We start from the raw sequence: 14,287 nt of genomic DNA on the forward strand, positions 1-14,287 counted from the left end.
TTGTTTACATTTCACTTTCCTTGTTTTCAAGTGAGTTATTGACGTTCAGATACCACCAAGATGGGTGCATTAGCTACTGAGAGAGACTCATTCAGTTGTTGGTATTATGCCAGAAGTGCATATATTAATCATGTTTCAATGCAAGATAAAAAGAAGGATAAAGGAACATTTCTTCCTTTTGAAGAGTGCCTCCAAACATTAACTATTTAAAAAAATCCTTAGACATAACATTTCTAATTCAAAGAAGAACAACATAAGTTCCAAAGCAAATGCAAGGGTTTACGTGTGTATATCAGCTGCATTTTGTGTAGCATACTGCTGTATGTCTTCATCACAAGAATTAAGTGTATTTCTATAAATAAGGATGGGCTTTAGAATCTGTTATGAAAATGTGGGATTTGTATGAAGAGTGTTAAACACAAGAGCAGTACTATCCTAGGCTACGTCTACACTGGCCCCTTTTCCGAAAGGGGCATGTTAATTTCACAGGTCGTAATAGGGAAATCCGCGGGGGATTTAAATATCCCCCGCGGCATTTAAATAAAAATGTCCGCCGTTTTTTTCCGGCTTTTAGAAAAGCCGGAAAGAACGTCTACACTGGCCCCGATCCTCCGGAAAAAAGCCCTTTTCCGGAGGATCTCTTATTCCTTCGAAGTAGGAATAAGAGATCCTCCGGAAAAGGGCTTTTTTCCGGAGGATCGGGGCCAGTGTAGACGTTCGGGGCCAGTGTAGAGGATCGGGGCCAGTGTAGACGTTCTTTTCCAGCTTTTCTAAAAGCCGGAAAAAAGCAGCGGACATTTTTATTTAAATACCGCGGGGGATATTTAAATCCCCCGCGGATTTCCCTATTACGACCTGTGAAATTAACATGCCCCTTTCGGAAAAGGGGCCAGTGTAGACGAGCCCCTAGTGTATAGCAATGTCAGGATAGGTCTACACTGTGTAAGAATTTTGACTCCAGTCATGAGACTTTTGTAGCTCGGGTCGATGTACCTAAGTTGAACTTTTGCAGCGACTCCACTGTGGGTGGGTAGGTGGGAGAAACTTTGCTATCAATTTTCCTTACTCCGTGTGATCCCATGAAGTACCAGGGTCAATGGGGGCGCCATTAGTGGTTAATTTTAGTGGATCCTTACGAGACCTGCTAAATTGAACCCCAAAGCATCAGTCTACAGAGCACTGATCTCATGGTGAGAGAAGACAAGCCCTCAGTGTTGAATTACAGGCAAGGAAAATTAAGGCTGGCCTACACTACAGAATAAGCCCTGAGTAATTCAGATAAGCCAGCTATGACAGGGTCAGAGCAGAAGGCTATAAAAAAGTAGTCATACTGGAGTCTGGGAGGTGCGCAGGCATAAGCCCACACATCTAAAGAACCACTCCCCAGCCTGCAAGGGGGTCCGTAGAGCTGAGAACACCAAGTGATTATGGGAGACAGACAGAGAGAGAAACAGGAAGGCCAAAGGGCTAAAATGAGGGAACTGGATGGGAACACAGAGCAGAGAACCCTGGACAGCGCCCACTACTCCTTGAAGGCCTTGAGAGCCAGCAGTTGTGTGAACAGATAAAGGAGCGGAAATAGGCCCCACGGTCGCAGGCATCTCCTTCAGCCAGCCTCTGCTCCTTGGTCTTGTAAATTGCTGTTTTGCCTATAGCCAGGAGGAGGTTCATGAAGAGGTCCCATGACTTTGTGGGGTCATGGATGGCGTGTGCATAAATGAATAGGTGAGGGGAGAAGTGCAGCCAGAACCTCAACAAGAGGTTCTGGAGTAGCCGAAAGAGGGCTCCATGTGCACCATGGTCTCCCTCGTGCTACGGAAGGGGGTAAGTGTCGGGAACAGGCGTGAACTGTGCCAAGTACACACCCATGCTCACAGTGCCATGGAGGATTCTCCAGCTGATGTCTCCACCTTCCCGAACATCTTAGAGGCTGCCACCACAACCGTGGACCCCCACACACATGCTAGCGCCCTCACATAGGTTTCCACATGGGGTGAGGCTGACACCAGGAGGCAACGGACCCTGTGCCTTCTGGTTAGAGTGGGAAAGGGGCCGCTGCTATTGAGGATGGATTCTGGGAGGCAGCCGGAACACATTGGGGGGTGGCTACCTGGATGTATACCCTTGTGGTCGGAACACCATTGCCCCCAGAACTGGTGGAGGGAGCAGGGGGGGTGGGGAAGAGGAGAAGCCACAGCAGACATCTGGAGTGCGGTAGGGGGTGAGGCACCATCACAGGAAGTTTAACTTTCTGGGTGGGGCTCTTGCCCTTCTTGGTCTCCTGGCCCTTCCGGAGGGCCTTCTTAATGGTGACACTGGCAGGAGGTGTCATGGCAGGAGTCCGGAATCCCCATCCATGCCTGCCACCACTCTTGTTAGGAATGGAGCTTCAGGGGGTAGCTGAGTTAGCCTGCTACAGAAAAAAACAACTAATGGCCTGGTAGCGCTTTATAGACTAACAAAACATGTAGATGGTATCATGAGCTTTCGTGGGCACAGCCCATTTATTCAGATGACCAGCAGTCTCAGAGGGGACAGCATTTACAGAGGTAAATGTGAGCATGGGTGGGGAAGGGAAGACAGGAGGAAAGAGAGAGATTCCGGGGAGGGAGCAAGGGGAGGAAAGAAGGGGGAAATGGAAGGTTCACCACTTCCCCATCTCTCCTCCCCTAGTCTGGAAGCGGAGTGGGATGGCAGCAAGCAGCAATGCAGAAAGGAGGAAGGGGGATAAAGGAACGAAGAGGTTACAACTCAGCACAGGATGGGAGATGGTGATGGGTGGGAATTGGCTTTTAAGCCGACTCCTCCCAGCACCGGCTCCTGCTCTTCCTTTCCCATCCCTCTGCTTGTTGCCTCTATATTTGAGTAGTCAACTTGACTATCTGATAAGCTTAGGTTTATCAGGTAGTCAACTGACTACTCTCTTACACCTCTATATAGTACTCTAGATTTAATCTCATTAAATGTTAACCTTTTTTATTTTCCAAAGTCTTTTGGCATTGTTCCATTTAAGCAATTTTGAGAGTCACCTATAAAGCTTTCAGAGACTGATAAATGAAATTTAGGGGAGGCATGAGGTTCTCTACACTACAGTATCTGAGCCAATGTTTGAGGTGATATGGCCATCTTTTCTTAACACAGCTTGCAATTCTGTGGAACCCTTTATCCTTGGCTTTCTTTTGGTAGCAAAACAAGAAGTGTTCCACTTTCATTGGTTAGAATTCATGGTTTGTTTGTTTTTTTACACATTTGACCATCCCCTTAGTTATAAATTCCTCTCACCTCTATGTGTGGCTTGCATAGAGCTCTACGACTGAAGAAACTGCATAATGCTACTTTCCGCTTAGCATAATTTCTCACATGCAGTGTCTGACCTCTGTTCTCCAGAGATGGCTGCTGACTAAGCTTTGAGTACAATTCAAGTGTTGATTGAGACCTACAAATGTTTTCTGGGCTATATTCTTGCTGCTGTTGAGACTAGCTAAGACTCACAAGTCAGCAGTCCTTCCAGTGAGGAATACTCAATTAGAATTCTCTTCCCTGGCTGATTTGGTAGTTCAGAGTATTCTATAAGGCATATCTGTTTAGTTAAGTGTTCTTCGAGAGTATAGTTTAAGGCAGGGCTACTCAACTTTGGAAGCCCCGAATCCACAATGATACTCCCAACATGTGCCAAGGGCCGCAACTTAAGTATGTATATGCAAATAGCTTTTCACACTGACAGGCATGAATATAAAGTTTAAGCCTTAAGCTGCGGTGCCAGACCCAAACGTGGCCAGTGTGAGCACCTCTCAGGCTCGTCCACAAAGCTAAGCAGCCAGCACTTCTCACAATGCCCTGGTGCTCTCAGCACCTCCTCCCTGAGGGCTACAAACTCTGAGACCCTGTACCCGTCTGTTTCAGCCAGCCCATCTGCTTGTGTCTTTCACTGCTCGCCCCACCTCAGAGATGACTCGCCATTGTGGAACGTGTTCCCAGGGGAGGCAATGTTCAAAGGCTCCCACCCGCGTGCCACATGTTAAGCCCTGCATAAACCCAAACGGCACCACGGGACGCAAACAAACGGGCTGCACGCGGCTCTTGGGCTGTGTGTTGAGCAGCCCTGGTTTAAGGAGTAGTTTGCTTTTGGGAGATGATCTTGCAGTTTTTATTGATAACTTTTTAGTGTGTTTTAAATTGTATGTGTGTCAATAGACCATAAGGTGCATTTTGTGAAATTGAAAGGGAGAGTCATAACATGGAACAAACCCTTGTTTATCTTTGGAAGGCTGCTGGGAAACATTTCACAAACTTCTGTAATGCCCTTAAATTCTCTCCTATTACAAATCTCCATGCTAATTGTCCTGAAGTAAACTTAAAAATTTGCTACTTGAGTTGGCTACTGCAGTGTAATTTTTTAGTGTATGCAGTACTTCATGTTGTTTAGGCAGTTTTAAATGATGGGAAAAAGCATATATTTTGTTGTAATGTAGGCAGTTTGATGTACATAATGATATTGTATAGTCTCTTCAGTTTTCTTGCTCCCCTCTAAGTTCACCAGCTTCTTTATTAGACATGTTGGCTTAGTAAAATTTCATTCTCGCTTTGACATGTATTGGTAGGTTATTGATACATCCCTTGTCGTCTAAAAAGTGCTTGAACAAACCCAACAGGGATTTCAGATGGACAAGCTTTAGAGAAGGGGTGGGGAAAAAGGGTCTCTGTGTGCTGAATCTGGCTTGCAGAGACCCTGCGGCTCTCCCGCCCCCAGGCCAATTAAGACCTGGGGTCAGGGAAGCACACAAAGTTTCTTCTGCCCTGCCAGGAGCATGTAGCACTTTGAAGAGCCACATGCTCCTGGCAGGGTGGGAGGAGACTTCACATGCTCCCCCGCCCCCAAAGCCTGATTGGCCTGGGGGTGGGAGGAGCACACCAAGTTTCCTTCCTCCTATCCCCGCCCTGCGATGAGCACATGGCATTTCAAAGTGCTGTGCACTCCTTGCAGGGTGGGGGCAGGGCAGAGGAAGCTTCATGCACTCCCTTTCCCCCAGACCCCAATTGGCCTGGGGGTGGGGGAGTGTGTGCAGCCTCTTCCCTCTAAGCACCTATGTCCCTGGCAGGGCAAGAAGGGGGGGGGCGCAAAGTGGCTCCCCCACCCACAGACCAATCGTAGAGCTTAAAATATCTGTAGCCCAATCATGGTCTGTGGGTGGGAAAGTCCAGAAGCATCCTGACCTTGCCCCTTCCGGGGAAGCCTGGGGCTACTTCAAACATTTTTGAAGTGGCCCCTGGCCAGAGCCAGCCCAAGCTATGGGCTGACTGGGCTACTGCCCGGGGTACCCAATTGTAGGGGGCGCTGTGCGGGGCCACATATGTGCTTCGCTCTGGAGGCGGGGCCACGCATGCACTCAGAAGCTCAGGGTGGGGCTGTGCATGGGCTGGGCGCCCGGGGGCAGGGGGCGCCGCACGCGTCGCACTCCCGGGAGCGGTGCCGCACTCTCGGGGCCAGGCGGGCTTGAATGACTTGGGCCGGCTCTGCCCCTGGCCAAAAATTATTGCCCGCCCCTACTTTAGAGCAACTGAATTTAAGTTGCTTGTTTTGAATTGTCTAGCTTTTAGTCCTCTATTTTTGGTTTTAATTTTTCTTTTTTGGGCAGGCTGTCACTGAAAGAGGAAGTGCTGGCATAAACAGAAAATGCCTGTGGAAGGGTGGGTGTTGATGTATCAAGCTAGTTGCAGACAGAGCAGGGGAAGAGTGGCAGACATCCAAAAAAAGCAGAACTTCATTCTGCCTTATCACTAAGTCAGTGAATAGAGTTGGCTAGGGATCATGTCGTCTGAGAACTGACTCTTAAGATCCTGATGGCTGAGCAATGGAAAGTTGTTCTTGAGAGAGATACAGTGGTTAACGTTAAATTGCCACAAACTTGGCCAGCTACTGTACAGCTGCATGTCACATGGGACTGTAAAATAAGATGCTTGAGAAAATTCATTGAATACTTTAATGGAATCATTTAGGTCACCAACCAGAACCACAATGTGTCCAATATTAAAAAAGAACATGTTGGTATTAGTGACTTAGAAAACATATAACAGCACCCTTATAAAAATGTATAGACTACATAAATTTAAAGTACATAGGGCTTAAAATACCTGTAGCCCAATTATTTAATTGGGCTAGTAAATGTTACACCTTAGAGAACACCACAATATTGGAAAAATAACAATTACCTTAAATTCTAATCCCCTTTCCCCTGCTCGTTTGTTGGAAAGTCAGTGCAAGAATATTGTATATTCAAGTATTTAATCAAAGTGGGAAGCTTATCCATTAGTCAGGCTGCTACTTCATAGATCTTGCATATTAAAAGGCAAAAATGCTAGGCACTGTCATGAGTAAGAATTGAGCTTGAAAAGTAAAGAAACTGTAAGTTTGTGCCTTTTTAAAAATATTTTTGGATCTGGGTGGCTTTCAGAAAGGTAGTAAATCTCTCTCTCTCTCTCTCTCTCTGTCTTCATGAAGGACTGCCAATTTGTTTTTGATAATTATAGGTGGGACCGCTCTGGTCCAGCATCCTCCGGACCTCAGGGATCCCGAACCAGGGAGTTTGCTGGAACAGGGGAGGTCAGTGTTCTTCTGCCAGCCCCGTTCCTGGGCTCCCCTTTGCGCTGTGGGGCTCACTGGGGCTCCCCAGTCGCTGCAGGACTCCCATGTGGCTCCCGCTCTTGGCCTCTGACTCTTCGATCCAGCAACATCTATGTTCCATTGCTGGACCAGAGAGTCTTGGATTTGAGATGTTCAACCTATATTGCAACAAGGCATTGCATACATTCGATATTTTAATGGGTAAATAACTTATTGTGCTGCTAGTGAATGTGCTGTTCCTTCTGAGCATCTCAATGATACTGTTTGTTTTGATTTAAAGGGACTTTAGTTAGAGAATTTTAAAACAAAACAGATTTGCAATTTGGTGTACTAATAAGGAATGGACTTGGAAGGCACCTAAAGCGATATCTACCTTAGAGAACTTACAGCAAGGCAAGCAAGGCTAGTGAGTGGGCTGCATGATTGGCCATCTTTCATCTCGATCATAAGACTGTCATAACGAAGACTATTTCCTGGAATAGCCTAATTTGCCTAAGAGCGCTTGCATATTTAGAATTTGTGGGGTGTGCCGATTGAAACAAAGCAGCATTTTGATTGGATGCGGAGGGAGCACACTGCGCTCATAGTCAGTGTTCTGTGCTATCAGCATACACTTTACTTCACGTGTCCTTGCTTTCTGTGCATGTCACTTTAGTAACACTGGAGGGAAAAATTTATGTGGATGGAAGCCAGCAGAATCAGGAAACCCTATGTTTGGGCAGCAGTTAGCAAAATGTCTTGTGGGCACGCAGAACTCTGATGGGCCACAGGTTCCCAATACTGGCTTACAGGGTCCCAGCTGTAAGTGATGGCTGGAGTTGACCTATCAGGCACCACGTTATCTGTTGGGTAACTATAACATAAGAGGATTCATTTTTGGTGAAGAATACTACGTTCTCTCTCTCTTAATTAACAAAATGATTGCATATCCCTTGTAAGCCCATCCAACTCTTGCTATTGACAAATATTTGCTTTTTGGATTTTCTGAAAAAGGTGCCTGAAAAATCATGAGACTCAGAATGTGAACTTGCTTGTGTCCAATTTTTAAGATATTAGAATATGGAAACTAATTAACTGATTTCTCTTGAAAAGTCCCAGAAAATTCAAACTTTGTTCCGTGTTTATGGGCTGAAAATTTGGGACAGATATACTGTTTTTCCTACAAAACAATCAAATCAAACTCCTTAAAGTGCAAAACAAAATGTAACATTAGTGATGGCATCATAATGGTTTGGTAGAGCTGATCACTGACCCTTTCTAAAAATGATCTTTTGCATTGCTTCTGTTTGGTGAAATTTGACAACTGTTAAAGACTAAACTGCATACAAATGAGTGCCTGGGTTACTTGGCTCCTGTGTGAAAATCTCACTTTAGTGACCAAATATATAAACAAAATATTCATATTACAATTCTACCCAACCTGTTGTATCTTTTTATAGTGCAGTGGGGATTTTCTTTAAGAAATCAATGTTTACTATTGAGATAGTATTGTTCTTCAATCATTCTTAGACCGAGGGAGGTAATTCTCCTTTTTCTTGTAAAACATGATTTCTGTTGGATGCTGGGTTAGTCACTTGATATTCAAAAGCCTTAGTTCCTCCATGTTTAGGATTGGAATGTACTTGTCTATTTTGAAGAGATGAAGTAAGGTTACATTTTCTTTGGAAGGTAGGTGGGCACTATACAAGTCCAAAATTTGACTAATACTGTTAGTGGATGTTTACATCTAGGCAAATAAGTCAGCTGATTTTTTTTTTTTTTTTTTTTTTAAAAGAAGCCATGAGCAGCTCTTGGCCCCAGGGGAGAGGCACCTGTTCAACCCTTGATAAACTGCTGTGCAGGCATACAGCTTACAATAAACTTAGGTGCAATGTGCTCTTGTGTGTGGTGCAAATGAAGCTTGCTGTTGAAAGCCATGTACTTGTTCTGACTGTGATTAATATTTCTTGACCCAAACTTTCAAAGAAGTGTAAATTTTGTACAGGAACTGTTATTTTTAGGCACATAATAAAATTTAAATGTGTAGGAGAACGGATGTTAAATTTAGATTAATTGAATAGTCAATGGGATTTCCATTGACTATTTGATTAGTCGATAAAGGCGCCTCTGCCTTTAAACTATAACAAGAGCCCTGCCGGGCTTTTGCTACAGTTCAAAAGCAGAAGCCCAGCAGGGAGCACAGGGCCAGCGGAGACTGCTTCAGTCCCCACTCATGCCGTTTCCCGCTGTGCCTCTACCTTTCTTGCCCCCCACGGAGATAGTTCTGTGGGGAACCAGCTAGTAAGCTGGTTATCCCCCAGCACCGGCCCCTGCTGTCTCTCTCCGATAGAGGCAGCAAGGGGGGGAGGAGGGGGAAGCAACTAGTTGCATCACTAGAGGACTATCTGATAAGCGTAAGCTTATCGGATAGTCGACTACTCGCTTACATCCCTACGTAGGAGACAATAGCACATTCACATGAGCGTTTATAAAACCACTTGTACAACCAAAAATTGGTCAAAAGAACTCTTTATTGTGTGATCTATCATAAGACTGTTTTAGTTATGGGTATTTTAAGTGACAGTCATGAACAGGTCACAGGGTAGTAAACAAAAATGTATAGCTTGTGACTTGTCCGTGACTTGTACCGTATACCCCAGTGGAATCTTTGGGGAGATGACTTGGGGTGCCATGGATGCTGGGGGTGGGAATGGCACAGAGGATACCAGGGTGAGATTCATTTGGCAAAGCTGGTAGGTTCCCTACCAGGCTCCTCTGAAGCATCAACGTGTCTCTTAGCTCCTACCTCTGCGCATTGTCACTGTATACAGACACCACCTCTGCAGCTTCCATTGTCCTTGGTTCCCCAACTGTCAACCCTGAGCCCCTCCCACACCCATACTCCAGCTGTTGTTGGGGGAAGTGGGTGCAGTGGCCCGAGACTGCCCCAGCAATGGCATAGTGGCTGGTCCAAGGCCTGGTCAACTAGCCTCTGAGCCAGCCACACCAGTCTCTGCAGATGTCACGGAGGTCCCAGAAAGACATGAAAGTCATAGAAGTTGTGACTTTCATGACCTTTGTGAAAGACTCACAGCCTTCTGTATAAATCACTTTCTGCCGCGCATAAAATTAAGATGTTTCATATTTCCACATGCCTAACTACTTCTTTCTTCCTTCTTAGTTGACTATATCGTGGAGTATGACTATGATGCCATACATGATGATGAGTTAACAATTCGAGTTGGAGAAATCATCAGAAATGTGAAAATATTAGAAGAGGAAGGATGGTTAGAAGGGGAGCTGAATGGAAAAAGGGGCATGTTCCCTGACAATTTTGTTAAAGTAAGTGCTTTAAATTCACAGTATTGCTATCATTACATTTTTGTGGCCATTTTACTGATTTAATTCGTCAGTGTTTTTCATAAATGCTTTGTATATTTCAGAATAAGGTTAAAAGTAATAATGGTGATTAGGGATGTATTATCCCATTTAAAGCACCCCCTTGCTGCTGGTCTGCAGCTCTCCTCCACAACCCCCCGCAGGCAGGTTCTGCATTGGCAGGGCTGCAGTGGATAGAGGCTGCATAGCTGGCCTGGAATAGCCCCTGCCTGTGGTGGGCCAGGGTGCCCTGCAGGCAGGGGCTGCTCTGGCATCTTGGTTGGAAAGGCCTGTGGGGTGTCCAGGCCTGCTGCAGGGATGGTTTTCTCCAGCCAGCTGCAGGTGGGGAGCTGTTCCAACCTTCACTGGTTAACCAGTTTAAGCATTCACATCCCTAATGGTCATGTCTGTTCACTTTCGTGTCAGTATTTTAAAGTCTGTATATTGACTAGGATGTTAGAAAGTGTGTAAGTTGGTAATCATGTAGCAGATAACATTTTTGTTGGTTACAAGTTTAACCAATAAGCAGCTCTGCATTTAAAGGAGCTTGAGAGCCGGCATGCTGGCTCATGCTACCACCACTGCAGCTCTGCATTTAAAAGGAGCTTGAGAGCTGGTGGGCAGACATGCTGGCTCAGTCCTGGTTTATGCTGAGTCCCAGCAGCTACCCTCGCTACTGGGATCTGGCAGCATGAGCTGGAATGAAGCCAGTGTGCCTGCACACCAGCTCCCAAAAATACTTAAAATGCAGAGGAGGGAGGGGAGTGTTGTGTGTAGCTGGTAGAGTTAATACATAAGCCTCCACTACACTATTACATTCCTAATACTGACACTATCTCCTTTCTTTTTCCAGTTTTGCCTGTTTTTCTGATGTTTGGACTTGGGGCATTGCTATGATAATGTAATTACATAAAACATAAGTACAGTGAATTTTTTAAAAACAAGTTTTATTTTTAGCCTTGAGGAGAAAAGAGGAATGCTTAATTTTTAGCCTTATTCACAAATGTTTTCTGCTTGTTCCTTACAAAGTACTTCATACCTCCAGTAGTATGACTGATAAATCCGATATTAAGCACTCATCTGTTCCAATATGGTATATTACATCACTTATATTCCATGTAGTTGTCTTGATCTTTCATGTCTGTTGATTCATAATGCACTTTTGAAATTTGAAGATTGTTTTAACCTTTATAGTTTTAGAAACTATAAGAGTGTAGACAAGAGTCTTTACTTGCTGTCTTGTGAAATATAATTTATACTTGGTTCCTTTACAAAATACAGGTTGTACTTCCCTAAACCTGTATTCTCTGGTCCGGCAACATCCCTGGTCTGACAGGACTACGGATGTTATTGGGCCATAGAACCCAGGGATAGAGAGGTCTGGTGACAAGGCCAAGAGCTTATAACTTATAAGAACACATATTCTTGTGCATCCAGAAATATAATTTATGCTGTCATGTGCTGAAAGTGTCCATCTGCAATGTACATTGGACAAATGTCTCAGACACTTTGCCAAAGGATCAATGCCCACAAAACAGATATTAAATAGGATCACAAAGAAAAAACAGTTTCTTGCCATTTCAGCCAGAAAGGACATTGTCTCAACGACTTGATTACCTGCATCCTGCTTCAAAGGCCTTTTAAGACTACACTTGAAGAGAATCCTATGAACTGTCATTCATGCTCAAATTCGACACTTTACACTTAAGTTTGAGTAAAGACTCTAATTATCTTACCCATTACAAAGATCGCTTCCCCAATTATCACCTCTAATATCATTAACTCACAGACATTTACCTCCCCTTCTCTCTTCTGTTCTGAAATTTGATTTGTCCTTTTCATATGTGTTCATTTTTTTAAATTATATCCTTGGTATATATGGTTGTGACAATTTTCTTCCACTATTTGATCTGAGGAAGTGGGTCTGGCCCACGAAAGCTCATCACCTAATAAACCAGCTTGTTGGTCTTTAAAGTGCTACATAGTCCTGTTTTTTGTTCTAGTAAACATTAATGAGCTTACTTTGTTGTTTCTTATAGACGTTGACCCTCTAATTCAGGATTCCCTCATTCAGCAACATCTCTTGATTGGCATCATTGAAGACTCTGTGGGTGCTCCAGGGCTGGAGCATTCATAGTGAAAAATCTACTTCAAGCTCCCCACTCCTCCCAATGCGCACCTCTGTCCTTGCACTTAGCAACTCCTTCTCTGTCCTTCCAGAGCTTCTAGAGTGCTGCAGATCAGCTACTTGCAGTGTTTAAGCTCAGGGAGACAAGAGAAAGAGCACAAGCTGCAGCTGAGGGAAGAGGGGGAGCTGAGAGCAGAGCCTGGGCTATAGAAGAGGGGCTGGCATTGATCTCATCCTGGTCTGGCAAACTCTCTGGTTTGGAGTAGTTGGGTCCTAAGGGTGATAGACCAGGGAGATTCAATTTGTATTGCAATTGTTAAATTCATGAGGTAGCTGAGTGACTTCCCTAATTACGTACAGGAACTCAGTGGAAGAGAAAGGAATAGAAACCAGGTCTCTGACAGGTCTTGTGGTTAGCCCACAAGACCGTTTTTCTTACTAACAGCAAAACAAAGGTAACATGGGATTGGTTTAGGTCTATGGTTACACCGACAGATTTATTTTTGTACTCCTTTGTGTTTGTGGCCTGTCTTTATATTGGTTTTCATTTGATTTGTGGATGAAGTTTTTGTTCTATATATGTTCACACTGTGTCTGCCAAGAAACCTTCATATAGATGCTGTAGGCGAGTGTTTCTCAGCCAGTGGTATGAGTACCTTTAGGTGTGTTGACATACTCGACATAACTGAGATTTGGAGAAAACTGAATTTTTGTTTTAAGTTTTACAGTACTTTATTATTTTTGTACTTTTTACACCCAAAAATTTCATCGCCCACCCGGCTACGATTAAGTTGTTGAAACAAATGTGTTGCAATGGTAGAAAAAAAATGTGTGTGTCTGAAAACTGTAGGTACTGGGGGTACTTTATTTATTTTTTTAAAGAAGGGGGTACTTAATATAAAAGGGTTGAGAAACAGTGCTTTAGGCCACAGAATAATACCTCAGCTAGATTTTGTTGGACTAGACAGATTTAAAAAAAAAAATCAAATTAGTACTTGTGTGCTTAGCTCTCTATATTTAAGCAAGTAACTTATGCTGATGCCTGTGTGTTCTGAGTTAGAAGTGGGTTACAGCTAAGGATGTGAGTAGTCGAGCTATTCGACTACTCACATTCTCCCTCCCCTCCCGTCTTGCTGCCTCTGTATCAGAGGCAGTGAGGGTGGGAGTAGGCTTAAAAACCAGTTTCCCCCAGCACCATCTCTGCAGTGCTGTCTGTCCCCTACCTCCCGCAGTATGGTGAGCGGCAGGAGAGGCTGCTGCTCATTGCAGGGAGGGGTTGCTCTGCATCCTCCTTGCCTTGCTTAGTCCCAGCTTGCACTGTGTTTGGGAGCTAGCCCCCACTGCCAGCCTGCTCAGCTCTTAGTACATGTAAACTGCAGAGCCACAGCGGGGAGTAGCTCCCAAACCCGGCACAAGCCAGGACTGAGGCTTCCTCCCTTGTCAGTTAATCGTGTCATTAAGAGAAACTCTGTTGATTACACAATTAATTACTCGTTTGCTAACATCCCTAGATACAGTGATATGCTTTCTCTGTTGAAGATCTCGGCCATTTGGTGAGGTGGGAGGGAAATTGATGGAGGAATTGCTACTAACATGGTTTACTATGTTTTAGGTGGCGTTTGGAGATATTTGGTTAGTTTCTAGGGAATTCAGTAAGGCTGTTTTTTATGAATCCTTCCATTTATTCAGAGCGTGTAAGGCACAGGCTGCACAAACTTCTGTTCTGCCTCTTCCCTGGAAGGGACTGTTTCTTTGTAATGACTAAAAGGGGGCTATGTCTATACTGCAGGCTTCTTGCGCAAGAGCGTATCCATGCTTCCATGTGCTTTTGTGCAAGAGATGTGTTTTTGCGCAGGAGCGTCCATGGCAGTGTGGAGCTGTCTTGTGCAAGAAAGCTTCGTTGGCCATTTTAGCCATAGGGGTTTCTTTCGCAAGAAACCCCTGTTCCCGTCCACACTAGCCTTTTTGTGCAAGAGCTCTTTTGCAAAAAAGCTTATTCCTTGTGGGGAGAGGAATAACTCTTGCTCAAAAAGCCATTTCTTCTAACGATCTACTATAAACTTTCTTGCTCAACAATGGGCTTGTAGTGTGGACACTCAAGTTTTTTCGCAAGAATGGCCTTTCTTGTGCAAGAAACCTGCAGTGTAGACGTAACCGGGGAGTTTTAATCTTCATGGCCG

General features: G+C 44.6%; 1 protein-coding gene across 5 annotated transcripts in view; it reads left to right on the forward strand.

Moving 5' to 3' along the window:
- Nucleotides 1-14,287, forward strand: part of CD2AP (CD2 associated protein) — a 141,818-nt gene that overhangs the window by 25,795 nt on the left and 101,736 nt on the right. For all 5 annotated transcript variants that reach the window (XM_075923393.2, XM_075923392.2, XM_075923389.2 and 2 more), the window contains exon 2: nt 9,783-9,943. In XM_075923393.2, the coding sequence (XP_075779508.1) occupies nt 9,783-9,943 (161 nt within the window). The remainder of the gene's footprint in view (nt 1-9,782; nt 9,944-14,287) is intronic.

The sequence above is a fragment of the Pelodiscus sinensis genome, chromosome 3 (assembly GCF_052426305.1).
Source record: "Pelodiscus sinensis isolate ZL-2025 chromosome 3, ASM5242630v1, whole genome shotgun sequence".
Taxonomy (NCBI): Eukaryota; Metazoa; Chordata; order Testudines; family Trionychidae; genus Pelodiscus; species Pelodiscus sinensis.